General features: G+C 48.5%; 1 protein-coding gene across 1 annotated transcript in view; it reads right to left on the bottom strand.

Moving 5' to 3' along the window:
• Positions 1–447: 447 nt before the first annotated feature.
• Positions 448–17,930, bottom strand: part of IL12RB1 (interleukin 12 receptor subunit beta 1) — a 91,592-nt gene continuing 74,109 nt past the window's right edge. The window contains exons 11-14 of the mRNA XM_030219926.1: positions 15,321–15,464; positions 10,756–10,846; positions 3,067–3,148; positions 448–1,591 (exon numbers count right to left, since the gene is read on the bottom strand). Coding sequence (XP_030075786.1) covers positions 1,151–1,591; positions 3,067–3,148; positions 10,756–10,846; positions 15,321–15,464 — 758 coding nt within the window. The 3' untranslated portion in view covers positions 448–1,150. The remainder of the gene's footprint in view (positions 1,592–3,066; positions 3,149–10,755; positions 10,847–15,320; positions 15,465–17,930) is intronic.

Below are 17,930 nucleotides of genomic sequence, written 5' to 3'. Positions count from 1 at the left end.
TAGAAGTCTGTCCTCATGTTCCATTAAAAATCATTTCTTGAAGTTACTCCTAAGTCTAACATCCCACAACTTCAATTCATGTGTACTTTGGATATCGTCTCTTTTGTTGGCAGTTGCATTTTTTTATCCAGGACATTGAAATTCCTAAGAGGTTGGACATCCCTTCCTGTTATATTGGGAGGGATCTGAATTGTGTGATGGAAATCACTAAAAACCAACCTGTTCAAAAAGGCATACCCTACCAACCCAACTTAAATGCCTGAACCCTGCAACACAATGAAACCAAAGCTCATAATGGACATTACATAACTCTTCCTCTCTACGATTCCCTAATGTGTCTGTAACATATGAACCTTATTCTACCACAACATCACTTTGTATTTGTTTCTCTACCGGAGTTGGCGAATGCCTTTATGGTACTATGTAAGTCACATTGAGCTTGCAAATAGGTAGGAAAATGTGGGATACAAATGTAACTAACAAACAAACAATTAATTCATCAAACACTGTTGTTGGGGCTCTTGTAAAAAATGGGTTGGGATATGTCTCTACAGTGGTACAAGTTGCTCTAGAACTAACATGGTTTTACCCAACTGAAAGTCAAATGGAGTGTGATGTCAAACAATGTCCTATGCATTCACCCCCACACCACCTCTTGTGCAGTCTGGTGAAACTTCTAACACAGATCAGTAGAACAGTAAAGACCTTGTAAAGTATCTCAAAGAGAAATCAAGTTGGTCCAATAAAAAGATATCACCTATAGTAGGTTTGTTGACCCTGATTTCTACATTCAAAGTGAATTAACTCTGCAACCACACTAGTTTGGTAACAAAAATCATAAAAGTTGCCATATTTGTGATTCTTATATAGTCTTACCGACAGAGTATTGCCCCTACTGATTGAGCTGTACATTCTTGATATAGGTTCCCATTGGTGGAACTATGGTACCTATGATGCTTCTCATTCTATATTTTGTTCCAAAATGTCTTTTAGAGACCATTCCATTGGCCGTATAATGCTCACTCAAGTCAATAGCTATCTCCATTGCATCTGTAATACTTGAAAATCCCAAATGAAGACTCAGTGACTCCTCTAGGCCTGCTGGAAGATTGTGTACTTGGTCTATGTTGCACAAAGTCTTGGCCTCAATTCATTCATTTGGGCTGAGGAAATTAACTTTCAGTTGAAGGGTGAAAAGACTTGATGGTACCATGTTAAAATCTGTATTGATAAAGAGCTCTGTGTCTTTTTTATCACTCTCATCCTGATGAGAGTCATTAAACATTTCACCCAGATCTTTTTCATCTTCCTGTTCCCCCATCGTGGATGTTAGCAGCATCTGTTTCTTGTACTCAAAAGGGAGGTCTGCATCTATCTCAATTTCAGCTTCTGTTTTGGTGGTGATATGCCCATCCATCATCACTTCTGCCTTTGCCTTCTCCACACTAATATTGTAATGGCTTGAAAGGTCATCCTCCATGTCCACCACTGGTGCTTCCTTCTCTGGATTGAAGAAAACCATCAGGGCCTCTGCAGGCTCAGTCTCTTCAGAAGAGACTGTAGAGGTCATTAGTGCTTTTGATGTGGCAACCTGCAGAGAAAATGTTGAAAGGAGACTGTTACAAGCACTTTCTCACTGAGCACCTATTTTGTGAATTGATTACGTTGGCAACTTGGATTTCAGTGTCTTTCTTGGAGACTGTGATACAGGGCACGGATTTTTCAGTCCTGTCCATGTTGGCAAAAGATCATTAAGCTGCATTGTAGCTCTCTAGAACCTTTAGCTGCCATTTCATCTTCCCATTGAGAAAGACTGTGTTATTCATCTTGGTCATTCAACAAAATTCTTAGATAATCCAAATAAACCAATTATCGTGGTTACTGAATATTAAGAACCTGTTGTTCAAAAGGGTTTAACTGGGCATCAATTAACCGGTTAGTGCCGCTGAATATGCCCACTAACTGGCCATTGCAAGAGGGCAAGGCAGAGCGTCAACTTAGCCGTTTACCCTGGCTTATAAATAGCATGCCTAGAGAATCATGCTGAAATCCAAGTGTATTCTATAACAACATGCGTAATTTAATTGGCTTAACAAGCTAGTTAGGTTGATAACAGGACTTAACAAGCAATAATGAGCACTAATTGGCAATAATTAGAATTTATGTGCACAACTCACTAAGTGTATTCTGTAACACAGTGCGCCTAACTTCTAAAGTGTGCAGGTAAAAAGGAGAATGGTTATGGGTGGGAAAATGGGCGTTCCAAAATTTACGCAAGTAGTTATAGAATATGGCCCAGTGCATGTAAATCTACACCCCGGGATTTACGCCACATTTTCATTGGTGTAAATGGAGGCGCGTGGTTTTAGGCGCTGGGATATCAACTAATCATATTCTATATACTGCACCTAAATCTAGGTGCTGCTTATAGAATATGCTTAGGCGGAAATGTTTTCCACGCAGATTTTTTAGGTGCCATATATAGAATCTCCTCCTTAGCGACAATTTTCAGTTCCCTAACTGGCTAAATAACAGCATAAAATTAGGACAGCAAAACAGCTGTCCTAGCTTTATGTGTTGAATTAACCAGGCAGTGGTCTGAATATCGGCTGGTGTCTGGTTAACTTCCAGGTCAGCAGAGATACTCGGATATTCAGTGCCGGAAGCCATGCATGTCCTGGCATTGGATATCCTACGTTACTTCAGCCCACTTGGGCTGAATATCGGGTTCTAAGTTACTTGACAATAGACCATTTAGCAAAGCATTACATTCACCAAGTTGTCTAGAGTGAACATGAAGGGCCTGAAATGTTAATTGTTTTTCTCCTTCTCTTTATTGAAAAAGGCCTTGATGAATCAAGCCCAAAGGTAGCTTCTAGTCTGGTAAAAAGCAATTTCCAAAAATTAAGTAAATTCCAGCTGGACTCCACAAAGCACCAGGGGAAGTACTATGTGAATTCCTGACTGTACAAGCAGAAGAGAAGGTGCTGAGAGTGACCACGTTTCTGTGACCTGCTTCCCTACCAAGACCCACTGCTATATAACGGATGTTCAGCACGAGCTTACCAGGTTTGGTTCAATAGTGGTAAACTTTGTAGCATTGCTGTCATAAGGGTTCGGCATCACAGGCCATAGTCTCCTCTTCATTCTGAAAGATGGTTGTTAAATTAATAAACCCAAATTCATTAGACACTGAAACAGTAGTAAAGTGAAGGAATCTCACATTTGACTTTAGAAGAGATTGGAAGATGCATGCCAGAGTTGCCTTCAACCTCCTTGTCATAAGAGACAGTCAGAGTCAGTCCCTGTTGGCAGTGGTGTACCTAGCTTGATCACCACCTGGGGTTGGTCACCAGTGCACCCCCCCCCAGGCGTTTCACCATCCCCTTGGTGCATCACCCCCCCCCCCCAAAAGCGCATCACCCCACCACCTTTCCTCCTAGCAAGTGGGTGCACTGAGCAGGCGCACGGCTGTTGACTCTGCCGGTCCCCTGCCCTGGAACAGGAAGTAATATCAGACGGGGCAGGGGACCAGCAGAGCTGACAGTCGTGCACCTGCTCCACACACCCCATTGCTGCCTGTACCCAGAGAGGACCGCCCCCACCACCCCGCCCTTGGTACGTTACTGCCTGTTGGGCCCCATTGCATTCATGGAGCTGTAGTTTCAAGTCAAATAAAACAGGTCAAATTTGTTGCAATGGAGTCTTCTGAACCAAAAAAGAGATCTCACAGCTCTGTGGAACAAGTAGATTGTGGGATGGTTTCACAGGGGGAATACTGACCAGATGACTTAAACAAGGCCTTCAGTGCTGCTCTAATCTTGAAATTGTAGCAATATAATTAATTTTTTACGACAATATTTTAGAATATTAGTTCAATCTATCATTCTATCTCAGATTGATTACTGTAATTCTTTGAATTCTAGTATTTCAGCGAAGATTAAGAGGAAACATTGTGTGATCCAAAACACTACTGTTAGGCTGATAGTTAAGAAAGTATGATTGGATCATGTCACCCCTTTTTTTGCCCGTATTTTATTTAAGCTTTGTTGTTTGGTTTTTAAAACTTTGAATGGTGATGAACCTGACGGCTTTTCTTTTCTGTTTCAACTTTTAGGTGGCAGAAATAGTGATCGTTTAATTTTGTCTTTTTCATTGATGAAAGGAATGACGTTTAAATCTACTCATGAAAGGTCTTTTGATTATGGTGCAATTAGTATCTGGAATTCTTTACCTTTGAAAATTCATTTAATTTGAACTTATATGGAATTTAGGAAGAAACTGAAAACACCCTTTGTTACCAAGTTTGTATATGCTGATTGTTAATTTTTATATACGTCATTTCATTTAAGATTGTAGATTTGATGATATTGTTACTCGCTTTGAACCTGATTGATTAGGGATTTGGCAGGATACAAATCCTTTACATAACACAATAAAATGTATTAGGGAATAACGAAAGAGGGCTAGAAGTCAGAATATAACAGAAAATGCCAGAGCAGTAGAGCTGACACATTGATACTTTGAGCATTGTTTGGGTAAGTATTTAAAGATTACTGTTGGCATTTGTTTTAAATGCCGGCTGCGATGTTTACATTTAGTCTCAGATATTTAACACCGCTATCCAGAGAGTGAGCGGTGCCGAATATCTGCACTAGATCTATCCACACAGCAGCGATATCCAGATAATTATTTGATAAAGTTAGGACAGCTTTTTTTTTTTTACTTTACATCTTTATTGAAGCAGTATGTCTAAACATTGCACATGAACAAGATAATGAAAAGCAATATACTAAAAATAAATGATAGAACATAAACATACTGGAGCAAAAGTCTCCACAATAAGTAATAACAATATGACTATTGTAGTCATCTAATATAATAATTTGCTCCTTCTACGTTCGAATGTGTCTCACTGGGATCGTAACCATCTCCTGACATCACGAATGCAGTGAGAAACAGAACGTTGCAGGAGCCTGCCCCTGCCGCCACGCCGCCGCTCACCCCTCCACCCCCCACCAGGTCCCCACCGCTCCCCCCTTCCACACCCCACCCCGAAGTCACCGCAGCCACTGCTCCCCCTCCCCGAGGTCGCAGCTGCTCCCCCCTCTCCGTTTGCCCAGCCACTTTCCCTCCAGGCCCACCCACCCAACAGATCTGCCAAGTCTCCAGGGACACAGGCGGCAACAGCTCCGATTTCTGGCACTACAAAAACACCATCAGCTGTTTTTAAGAAGCAAGCACGGCACCGCAGGCAGCCATCAGGATTGGCTGTTGGCTTTACAGCCCCTCCTCTCGTCTCTCATGTCACTGCCCCTGGAGGACAACCCCGGAGGAGCGCAGCGATGTGAGAGGAGGGGCTGCAGAGCCAATCCTGATGGCTGCCTGTGGTGCCGTGCTTGCTTCGTAAAAACAGCTGATGATGTTTTTGTATCAGACGCTGCTGCTGCTGAAGCAGCAGAGGCCAGAAATCGGAGCTGCTGCGCCTGTGTCGCTGGAGACTTGGCAGGTCTGTTGGGTGGACAGAGAGGGGGGAGGGGGAGCAGTGGCTGCAGCAACATGGGGGGGTTGGAGGGGAGCGGTGGCGACCTTGGGGGGGTGGAGGGGTGAGCGGCAGCGACATGGGGTGGCGTGGTGGCAGGTACAGAGGAGAATCGGTGGGTGGCTGGAGAGGGGGGGGCAGGGGAGAGGGGAGAATCGCTGGGTAGCTGGAGGGGGGCAGGGAACGGAGAGGAAAATCCCTGGGTGGCTACAGGGGGGGGCAAGGGAAAGAGGAGAATCCCTGGGTGGCTACGGGGGGGGCAGGGGAGAGAGGAGAATTGCAGGATGGGGGGGGGGGTAGGGGACAGAGGAGAATTGCTGAGTGGCTGAAGGGGGGCAGGGGACAGAGGAGACAGTCTCACTCTCTCTCTTTCACACACACACATTCACTCTCTCTCTCACACACACAGTCTCTCTTTCACACACACACACGCACATTCACTCTCTCACACACACAGTCAATGTCAAACACACTGTGTCAAACATACACACTCCAAGCAAAACCTTGCTAGCGCCCGTTTCATTTGTCAGAAACAGGCCTTTTTTACTAGTTATGTCTATATATGGCGCTCAAAAATCAGTGCTACGCTGATTCTATAAATGGTGGGTCGAGTTGCACGCCATTTATAGAATAGCACATTTCACCAGGATCCGTGCCCAACTTTTAGGTGCGAGGATTTACACTTGGTATAGATCCCTGCATCTAAATTAGGCACGGATCCCCTGAATTCTATAATACTGCACATCTTTAATGAATGCTGCTGGCCTGCTCATGCTCCTCCCATGACCATGCCCCTTTTCAGTTGTGCGCTGATTTATATATACATCTTTATAGAATAGCACTTAGTAAAATATGTGCGTAAATCCAAATTGTTGCTAATTAATACCCATAACAGGAAGGATGCATGCAGGGCAGCGCTCTGGGCAGGAAAGAGGGGGCTCTTTCCTGCCCCAAAGGCGGAAAAGGTCACGACCACCAGGGCAGTAGTAAGTAAGGGGAGGGGAGGCTAGCAATCTGCCCGTTTGTCCGGATTTCTGGACCAGAAATCTGGACAAATGGGCAGATTGGCAAAACCCGCCCGGTTGCCCGGACATGTCTTCAAAAAGAGGACATGTCCGGGTAAATCTAGACATATGGTAACCCTAGGTAATGGAAAACCATCATCCAGGAAAGGACTGACCATTCAGGCAACCGGGCAGTGCCCAAGGGCTCAGAGGCTGTAGGGGGCCCAGAGGTTCTGCCCAGTCACCCACCGATGCCGCACACTACAGCCCTCCCCGATGGTCCTACCTTGAAAGACCCTGGTCATCTAGTGACCACTGCAGGGGCAGGAAGGAATCCCATTCCTGCTGCCGCTACTCTGCCTGTGCCTGGTGCCATCGTGTTTTAAAAATGGCTGCCAAGACTTCCTGCGGCAGTCTTGTGAGATTGCCGAGTCTTGTGAGAAGTCTCGGCAGCCATTTTGAAAACAAATTGGCAGTGCCAGGCACAGTAGCAGCGATGGGCAGGAATGAGTGGGATTCTTTCCTGCCCCTGAGGAAGCCACTAGACCACCAGGTCCTTTTAAGGTAGGGCCCACTTGCAGGGATCTGTGGGAGGGGGTGGCAACTGTGGTGGTGGTGGGGCTGTGATGTATGGGAGAGGGGTGGTGGGGCAGTGGGCAGGGGAGGGCCCAATGATCCTTACTACTACTAATCATCATTTCTATAGTGCTACTAGTACATGTAGTACTGTACATATCATATGCAGGAGATAATAAACAACAAAGCAGTGGAATCAAATGCATTTATTGGAACAATACCCTCTCCACCTCTCCAGAACATAAGAGTGCCATAAAAAACAAGATGTTTGAAAAACCACTGGTAGAACATATGCATGATTTTATGCACTCCTTTGAAGAATTGAGATTTCTTGTATTATTGAGAATCAAAACACATTGGAGAGGTGGAGAGGGTATTGTTCCAATAAATGCATTTGATTCCACTGCTTTGTTGTTTTTTATCTACTGTTTTGTAAGCAGTTGTGTGCCTTTTTGTTTTGTTTTTTTGTTTCATATCATATGCAGGTACTTTCTCTGTCCCCAGGGGGCTCATAATCTTTTGTAGCTGGGGCAATGGAGGGTTAAGTGACTTGCCCAAGTTCATGAGGAGCTGCTCAAGGCCCGCTGCACTGGCCTTTAGGCAACTCCTCCTCCTTACTGTCTGGGGGCCCCCAACCAGGGGCGTAGCCACGGGTGGGCCTGGATGGGCCTAGGCCTACCCAGTTTGGGTTCAGGCCCACCCAGCAGCGGAGCAGAGGGAGCAGGCAGCACTGATCCTGCAACTGCCTCCTCTCTGACGGCAGCGCTTTCCAGACGCTGCCTACTGCCGCCACGATCTACTTCCTCCCTCTGTCTCACTCTCAGTCTCAACAGCAGCGGTAGCATCGTGATTCAAACACGCTGCCTCCTGCTTCTAACCCGGAAGTGTCTCCTCTGCAGAGGAGACGCTTCCGGGTTAGAAGCAGGAGGCAGCGTGTTTGAATCGCTACCGCTGCTGCTGTTGAGAGTGAGACAGAGGGAGGACTCGGAGGTAGATCGTGGCGGCGGTAGGCAGCGTCTGGGAAGCGCTGCCGTCAGAGAGAGGGCGGGCAGGTGGAATGGGAGGGAAGGATGCATGGGGGTGAAGGAGAATCGCTGGACACATGGATGGGAGAGAGGAGAGTCACGGGATGGAGGTGGGGGTCAGGGGAGAGAGGAGAATTGCTGGGGATGATGGATGGATGGATGTAGGTGGGGGGCAGGGGAGAGAGGAGAATTGCTGGGGATGATGGATGGAGGTGGGGGGCAAGGGAGAGGAGAATTGCTGGGGATGATGGATGGAGGTGGGGGGCAAGGGAGAGAGGAGAATTTCTGAGGATGGATGGATGGATGGAGGTGGGGGTCAGGGGAGAGAGGAGAATTGCTGGCGATGGATGGATGGATGGAGGTGGGGGCAGGGGAGAGAGAATTGCTGGGGATGGATGGATGGAGTGGGGGGCAAGGGAGAGAGGAGAATTGCTGGGGATGGATGGATGGAGTGGGGGGCAGGGGAGAGGAGAATTGCTGGGGATGATGGATGGATGGATGGATGGAGGTGGGGGGCAGGGGAGAGAGGAGAATTGCTGGGGATGATGGATGGAGGTGGGGGGCAAGGGAGAGGAGAATTGCTGGGGATGATGGATGGAGGTGGGGGGCAAGGGAGAGAGGAGAATTTCTGAGGATGGATGGAAGGATGGAGGTGGGGGTCAGGGGAGAGAGGAGAATTGCTGGGGATGATGGATGGATGGATGGAGGTGGGGGGCAGGGGAGAGGAGAATTGCTGGGGATGATGGATGGAGGTGGGGGGCAAGGGAGAGGAGAATTGCTGGGGATGATGGATGGAGGTGGGGGCAAGGGAGAGAGGAGAATTTCTGAGGATGGATGGATGGATGGAGGTGGGGGTCAGGGGAGAGAGGAGAATTGCTGGGGATGATGGATGGATGGATGGAGGTGGGGGGCAGGGGAGAGAGGAGAATTGCTGGGGATGATGGATGGAGGTGGGGGGGCAAGGGAGAGGAGAATTGCTGGGGATGATGGATGGAGGTGGGGGGCAAGGGAGAGAGGAGAATTTCTGAGGATGGATGGATGGATGGAGGTGGGGGTCAGGGGAGAGAGGAGAATTGCTGGGGATGATGGATGGATGGATGGATGGATGGATGGATGGATGGATGGATGGATGGATGGAGGTGGGGGTCAGGGGAGAGAGGAGAATTGCTGGCGATGGATGGATGGATGGAAGTGGGGGCAGGGGAGAGAGGAGAATTGCTGGGGATGGATGGATGGAGTGGGGGGGCAGGGGAGAGGAGAATTGCTGGGGATGATGGATGGATGGATGGATGGAGGTGGGGGGGTAGGGGAGAGAGGAGAATTGCTGGGGATGGATGGAGGTGGGGGCAGGGAGAGAGGAGAATTTCTGGGAATGGATGGATGGATGGAGGTGGGGGGCAAGGGAGAGGAGAATTGCTGGGAATGGATGGAGGGAACAGGGGCAAGAACATAATTGCTGGGGATGGATGGATAGGGGCAGGGGAGAGAAGAGAATTGCTGTGGATGGATGGAGGGGAGAGGAGAGTTGCTGGACATGGGTGGATGGAGGGGAGGGAAGAGGAGAGATGAAGGTTGCTGGACATGGATGGATGGAGGGGAGGGCAGGGGGCAGAGGAGGGTTGCTGGACATGGATGGATGGAGGGAAGGGCAGGAGAGAGGAGGCTGCTGGATATGGATGGAGGAGAGGGAAGGGAGAGAGAAGGAATGCTGGACATGGATGGAGGGGAGGGAAGAGTGAGGAAGGAGATGAGGGAAAAGGAAGATAGGAGAAAATTGCACATGGATAAAGAAAATAGGCAGAAGCTGGATCCACTGGACAGTCAAGTCTGCGGAGGACCCAGAGCAAGAAATGAAGAAGAAAGGCGGAAAGTAAAGAAATAAATGGAAAGGAAGCCCTGGAAACGGAGTAAAGAGGACAGATAGCAGCAGAATCAGATACTGGGCCAGTATGATCAGAAAAACAAAGTCACCAGACAGCAAAGGTAGAAAAAAAATCATTTTATTTTCATTATGATTGGAACATGTCCACTTTGAGAATCAGGTGCTCAACATTAAAAGTTTATATTTATTTATTTACTTATTTATGGCATTTTATCCCACATTAAACATGAATGAGATTGGAACCTGGGATCATTTAATGTTTTTTTTCCTGGAGAGAGTAATGCATTGCCTCCCCCACCCCCCAGGCTCTCTCCCCGGCTATAGCCAGCTCTGCAATTTTGAGGGGAGGTGCACAGGTGGACGGGGGGGGGGGGGGCGCAGTGGTGGACTGGGGAGAGAGCCTGTTGTTAAACATTTACCAGCACACCACTGTCTAGTGCCCACCCATCCAACCTGTTGGCCCACCCAAAAATTGACTTCTGGCTACGCCACTGCCCCCAACCACTTTCAGTCCGCCCTGCCATCATCTTTTGCAGTTTGGAAGAAAAGGCATTGCCTGACTCCACACTGTTATTGCTTTTGCTGGCGATTATACTGTCTAATTCAGGAATCTTTCAGTGTGATGTAAGAAGAGTTAAGAGAAGCTGTGGAATGGGTCTTTCTATTTGAGGGACACTTTGTAACAGATTCCATAGCAGTCTAATAGAGGGGAATGTAGGTACTCACCGTTTTCTGCAACAAATGGCAATAAGAACAATTACCAAAATTATGACGACCAAAATTATGACCAGTGAAATCCAATCAGACGATATATCATCTAGGAGAAACACGGTTTTTAGCAACTTCAGCAAAACAAAGTTGTAATAATCATAAAATGTGCATCAGGGTTAACGAGTGAGCCAAGGAAGGGACCTAGGTGACTTGGAAAGTCCTTTAGAAGATATATCAGTGGCGTAGCTACGTGGGGCCACGGGGGCCTGGGCCCCTCAAATTTCCTCTGGATCCCTGGTCCCCAACCCCCACCAGCTGAAGCCATGTGCAGCACCGGTCTCTGGCGCCGCTGCATTGCCTGCCCTGCTCTTTCTTCCACCTCACGTCCTGCAAGCTCCTTTTAGTGAAACATGAGGGGGAAGAGAGAGCAGGCAGGCAACATGGCAGTGCCAGAGACCGGTGCTGGACAAGGCTTCAGCTGGTGGGGGATGGGCTTCCGCCAGCCAAGGTATTTGCTGCAGCAGTGCGTGGGGAGCAGCAGGGCAGCGGGGGTGGGGGGGGGGCGGCAGACCAAAATTGCCTCCCCACCTCAGGCTCTGGCCCCCTCCCACCACGAGGTCTGGCTACACCCCTGAGATATATGTGGATTATTGATCTTTAAGGTGTTACATAAAGAAGCACCTCAATGCAGGGGAGTATCTGCGTGGGGCCTCAGGGGCCTGGGCCCCCGCAGATTACGCCCTGGACCCCCCTACCGCTGCCAACCCTCCCCCTCCGTTGTTGTCGCCTACCTTCGCTGGCGGGGGACCCCAACCCCCGCCAGCCGAGGTCCGCGTCCTCCTGCCGCTGCCGGCTGCCGTTAAAAGAATTCCGTCAGCTGGCGGGGGACCCCCAACCCCTGCCAGCCAAGCCGAGGTCCTTTCATTTCTTCTTCCAGTAAAGCTGGCGCCGAAAGTTTCTTCTGAGTCTGACGTCGCTGCACGTTGTATGTGCAGGACGTCAGACTCAGAAACAGAGCTCATTCTGTTTCTGAGTCTGACGTCCTGCACGTACAACGTGCAGCAATGTCAGACTCAGAAGAAACTTTCGGCGCCAGCTTTACTGGAAGAAGAAATGAAAGGACCTCGGCTTGGCTGGCGGGGGTTGGGGGTCCCCCGCCAGCTGACGGAATTCTTTTAATGGCAGCCGGCAGCGGCAGGAGGACGCGGACCTCGGCTGGCGGGGGTTGGGGTCCCCCGCCAGCGAAGGTAGGCGACAACAACGGAGGGGGGGGATTGGCAATGGCAGCGGCTGGGGGGAGGGGGATCGGCAATGGCGGCGGCGGCGGCGGGGGAGGGGCTTTAATGTGCCCCCTCACTCTGGCCCTGGCCCCCCCTACCGCCGCAGTTCAGATACGCCCCTGCCTCAATGTATGACAAATATGTTAGTGCCTTATCCATCTTCCAAGAGTCAAGAGCAATTGCAAGCGCCCACTCTGAAAGTGATAAGATTAGATGCATGATTGAGGGCCCTTTTACACAGCGGCAGTAAGCCCAATGCGGGCTTACCGCTTGCTATTCTGGGACTACCGCCAGCCCAATGCAGCCGTGACGGTAGTTCTGGGTCGAGCACGCATCATTTCCCAGGGAAAAAACCCCGGAAATGGTTAGCACGGCGGTAACCTGGCGGTAATCAGTCAGCACTACCAGGTTACCATGGGAGCCCTTACCACCACTTCAATGAGTGTCAGTAAGGGCTCCCTGATGCATGGCCATGCGGTAAGAGTTTTCATACTGCGTAGCCATTTTGTTTTTGCTGTTTTTTACCCGCTATGGTAAAAAGGACCCTGGCACGTGGGAAAAACAACCCCCGCCACTACCACAGGGCAATTTTTTCCACAGCTTGGTAAAAGGACATCTGAATGTTTTCTATGATGGGATCAGGTTTGTGGAATGCCTTGCCAAGAGATATGCGAAACATTAACAATAATATTTTATCCTTTCATAAATGGGTGAAGACATACTTAGTCCAGCAAACTTTTACCTCACTAAGGGGCCCTTTTACTAAGCAGTTGTCTCTTCTCCACTTTAGTCACAAACAGAAGAAAAAACCTCCATGGATAGAATGCACCAGGCAAAAAAACAGTAGAGGAGAAAAGAAAAGAACCTCTCACAGATGGTGTCCTAAAATGCTTCATTTCAATAGTCTTCAAGAACAACAAAGGAGACCCAACACGATACGGCGTTTTTAGCCAGAATTCTGTTGTCCAAGTGCTTTCATTCAGAAACATGAGTGGAGACTTTCTTTGATGACTTTTCTGGAAATGTATATGACATGAAATCTCACCAGACCCCTGATGCAGGCCAGTAGGGCCGAAACACGAATCATGTCGGTTCTCCTTTGTTGTTCTTGAAGACTACTGAAATAAAGCATTTTTGGACACCATCTGCAAGAGGTTCTTTTCTTTTCTCCTCTACTGTTTTTTTGCCTCTTCTCCACTTCATCCTTTCCTCATAGGGAAGTCGACCCATTCCCTTTATCATTTTCAATACCCTTCTCTGTACCTTTTCTAATTCCACTACATCTTTTTCATAGGCGTAGTTTGACTGTTTCATTTGGGGGGGCAAAAAATGGGCGGAGCATATTAGCATATCATTTGCATATATACATATGCAAATGAATATGCTAATATGGAGGAAGGAAATGAAATTTACAGGCAAAATATCACAGATGCACATTTCAAAAAGCTGACATTTCAATTAATAAATTATGAATAAAATAAACTTTTATTTACCTTTGTTGTCTGATCATGTAGTTTTTCTATTCGCTTTGATCCCAGTGTCTTCTGTTTTATGCAGTGTCTTCTTTCCAGTAGGCTTCCCTCTGCTCCCCACCCTCCCAGTCCCATCCATCTCTTGCTCCTTCCCTCTGCTCCCCACCCTTCCCAGTCCCATCCATCTTCTGTTCCTTCCCTCTGCTCACCATCCCTCCGTCCCATCCATCTCTTGCTCCTTCCCTCTGCTGTGCCTGACCTCTCCAAATCCCATCCATCTCCTGGTCCATCCCTCTGCTCCCCACCCCTCGCAGTCCCATCCATCTCTTGCTCCTTCCCTCTGCTCCCCACCCCTCCCAGTCCCAACCATCTCTTGCTCCTTCCCGCTGCTCCCCACCCCTCCCAGTCCCATCCATCTCCTGCTCCTTCCCTCTGCTCACCTCCTTTCCCAGTCCAATCCAATTCCTGGTCCTTCCCTCTGCTCCCCACCCACCCCTCCCATCCATCTCTTGCTCCTTCCCACCCTCCCAGTCCCATCCATCTCCTGCTCCTTCCCACCCTCCCAGTCCCATCCATCTCCTGCTCCTTCCCTCTGCTCCCCACCCCTCCCAGTACTATCCATCTTCCCTCTGCTCCCCACCCCTCCCCCCCCGCGCGAGGTCCAAGATGGTGACTCCGTTTACCCCCTCTCTTCCTCCCTCCCTCCCTCCCTCCGGCGCAGGCAGCAGTCTTTTCCAGCGTTCCTGGCAGCTGTAGCGATATACACGCTGCCTTCGGTCTGCCCCGGAAGCCTTCTCTTCAAGTTCCTGTTCCCACCTATGCGGGAACAGGAACTTGAAGAGAAGGCTTTGGGGCAGAGCCAAAGGCAGCGTGTACAACGCTACCGCTGCCAGGAACGCTGGAAAAGACTGCTGCCTGCCTGCGCCGGAGGGAGGGAGGGAGGAAGAGAGAGGAGTAGACGGAGACGCTCCTCTCCGTCCGATTGGCTTCCCTGCCCTCTCTGTCTGCGTCCCGCCCGAAAGGAAATGACGTCAGAGGAAGGCGGGACGCAGATAGAGAGGGCAGGGAAGCCAATCGGACGGAGAGGAGCGCGTGCCTGCATGTGTTTTTTTTTTTTTTTAAACTTTTTTTTTTTTTTTTAACTAATGGCGCGGCAGCGCCTCGCGTCGTTTTGGGGGGGCACTGCCCCCCCTCGCCCCCCCCAGTCTACGCCTATGATCTTTTTTGAGATGCGGTGACCAGAATTGCACACAGTATTTGAGGTGTGGTCACACCATGGAGCAATACAAAGGCATTATAAAATTCTCAATGTGGTTTTCCATTCATTCATTTCAGAATTTACATACCACTTACTCCTAAGCGGTTTACAGTTTCATTTTACAGGAGGGTTAAGTGACTTGCCCAGGGTCACAAAGAGCTGCAGAGGGTATTGAACCTGGTTCCCCAGGATCTTAATCCATGGCCGACCATCAGGCAGCAGCAGGACTCTAACCCAGTTCCTCAGATTCGCAACCCTCTACACTAACCATTAGGCCACACCTCCACTTCATTCCTTTCCTAATAATACCTAACATTCTATTTGCTTTCTTAGCCGCCACCGCACACTGAGCAGAGGGTTTCAACATATCATCGAGGACACCTAGATCCTTTTCCTGGGCAGTGTAATCAATGTATAACCTTGCATCACATAGCTATAGTTTGGGCTCCTCTTTCCCACATGCATCACTTTGCACTTGCTCACATTAAACATCTTCTGCCATTTGGATGCTCAGTCTCCCAGTCTCGTAATACTACACTCAATGTTTTTAAAGGTGATTTACAACTTTACCAGTCTCCTGAGTCATAAAATGTCGATGGCCAATGCTTAGCATTTCTCCATATTTTGTCCGCCCAATGACTTCAATGTTGTATTTTGTTCCAGGTAGCAAATCCTTTAGGGTATAGTATGTCATAGAGGTGTTTGCCATTTGACCTGTTAAAAAAAGTAATGGATTTGGTGAGCAAATCTTGGTTAAAAATGAAGGGCCTGATATTTTTAAAAAACCTGAGCTCCTAAATTTAGACTCCTATGTTAGGCTTGTAAATTTGTGCTCTATTTTCATTCAAAGTTAGGAGCCTATGTTTTCAGCTGAATACTTACCTTAATTTAGGAGTTTACAAATTATGCATATAAATTTTGGCCTGCCATTCACTTGCCTAGATTTATGAGCCTAATTTCTGAGACTAGTGCTGAAAATCTGTGCTAAGCTGCTACATTTATTTTCCCATACCAGGGGTATTGTCACGAGAGGGCCTCGGGGACCCAGCCCCCCTCCCATTCTTGGCTCAGGCTCCCCCAGTGGCAGTGTGTATACTGTCCAGCACCACAACCTGCGCAGTCCGGTGTCTCTCTCCCTTCCCTCCTCTCCACGGTCTGGCGCATTTTTCACTTCTTCCGCGCTCCCCCCTCCCCATGCTGCTGCTGCAGTTCTCTAACCTTCTGATGTCAGCTCTCAAGGCAGCTTAGCCTCTTGCTGGTCCTGGAAGCTTTCTTTCTGCAGTATCCTGCCTATACAGGAGCAGGGTGTTGCACAGAGAGAAAGCTTCCGGGGTTGAAAAGTGTCTTTTTCTTTTATTGTACCCCTAAGAAGTGGTTGTAAGCTAGAGACAATGTTTATGATGTTTTATTTAAATACTCTATCAATTTTAAGAACATCCTTTTACTAGGGAATATCAACCTACAACTAGAGGATGAGCTAGACAGTAACATCAAAGATTTGTGAGATTATTTATGACTAGAGTTACCATATTTGGTCCCCCCCCCCCCCCCAAAAAAAAGAGGACACATGCCCCGCCCTGTAACACCCCACCCCACCCCTGTCACATATCACCCCGCCCCTTTCACCCCACCCCCATCACACACCCCTAAGGGCCGCTTCAACTCTCGGCAGCCATTTTGAATCGATGCCAGGACCGTCAGCATTCAGCATTGCAAGGGGAACAGAATGCAGGGCAGCGCTCTGGGCAGGAAAGAGGGGGTTCTTTCCTGCCCCGAAGAGGTCACTAGACCACCAGGGCAGTAGAGTAAGGGGAGGGGAGGCTAGGATAGGACACCATTAGGCCCGCACGCCAGCCTGCCCATTTGTCCGGAAATCCGGACAAACGTCAGGCTGGCAAAACCCGCCCAGTTGCCCGGCCATGTCCTCAAAAAGAGGACATGTCGGGATAAAACCGGACATATGGGAACCCTATTTATGACCCTTAAACTGGCAGAGAAATAGTTCTCAAGAGAATAAAGGTAAATGGAGGGCAGCAATGAATATCTAGAAACAGTTGATTAGGATTACAAAAAAAGCATTTTTACTCAAATAATAGGAAAGGAACTCATTCATCATAGAAAGTTGATTTCATTTAGGGGTTCTTTCACATGCCAGAGCCCTTTTTACCACAGCGTGTAAAAAGACCCCCCCCCCCCCCCAAAAAAAAAAAAAAGCCATTCAGTAAGATAACCCTTAACTGTGGCCATGTGACGGGGAGCACTTACTGCTCGGCTGATCTTTTCAGCCCAAAAATATGATCGTGTCCCCACGCCTGGTAAGGTTACATTGGTTGCCACTTGAAGCTTGCATCCAATTTAAGGGGCCCTTTTATACAGCAGCGGTAAGCCCAATGCAGGTTTACTGCTCGATGTTCCGGGACTACCGCTGGCCCAACGTGGCCACCGATGGTAGTCCTGCCCCGAGCGCGCACCATTTGCAGGGGAAAAAGAAAACCCGCAGAAATGGCTTGTGCGGTGATAACCTGGCAGTAATCAGGCATTGCCGTGCACTGCTCGGTTACCACTGGGTTAGCGCGGGAGCCCTTATCGCCACCTCAATGGGGGGAGTTGGGCAGCGGTCGGGCCCAGACCACCCTCAGTGCCCAGATGCCCAGACCACCCTCAGTCCACTCCTGAACTATACACATACAGCCATATAATTTTAAGAAGGCCTCTTTTTCATGGGTACATGTAAAAATGTTTTCTAAGATGACCTCCTATTCTATCATATTTCCACATAGACTTTTGGAAATGGAAATTGATATACTGCCTTTCTGAGGTTCTTGCAACTACATTCAAAGCAGTTTACATATATTCAGGTACTTATTTTGTACCAGGGGCAATGGAAGGTTAAGTGACTTCACCAGAATCACAAGGAGCTGTAGTGGGAATTGAACTCAGTTCCCCAGGATCAAAGTCCACTGCACTAACCACTAGGCTACTCCTCCACTAGCAACGTTCCATGTGGAAGCCTGCCCTTGCAGTTCAGCAACGAGGCCGTGCAGGCTTCTGTTTCTGTGAGTCTGACGTCCTGCACGTACTATGTAGAATCTCAAATAGTAGCAACAGAATCTCAATAGTAGCAACATTCCAGAATCTCAAATAGTAGCAACAGCAACATTCCATGTAGAATCTCAAATA

Source organism: Microcaecilia unicolor, chromosome 11, assembly GCF_901765095.1.
Source record: "Microcaecilia unicolor chromosome 11, aMicUni1.1, whole genome shotgun sequence".
NCBI lineage: Eukaryota > Metazoa > Chordata > Amphibia > Gymnophiona > Siphonopidae > Microcaecilia > Microcaecilia unicolor.
Note: the sequence above shows the minus strand (reverse complement) of the source record. Positions and strands in the feature narration are given on the sequence as shown.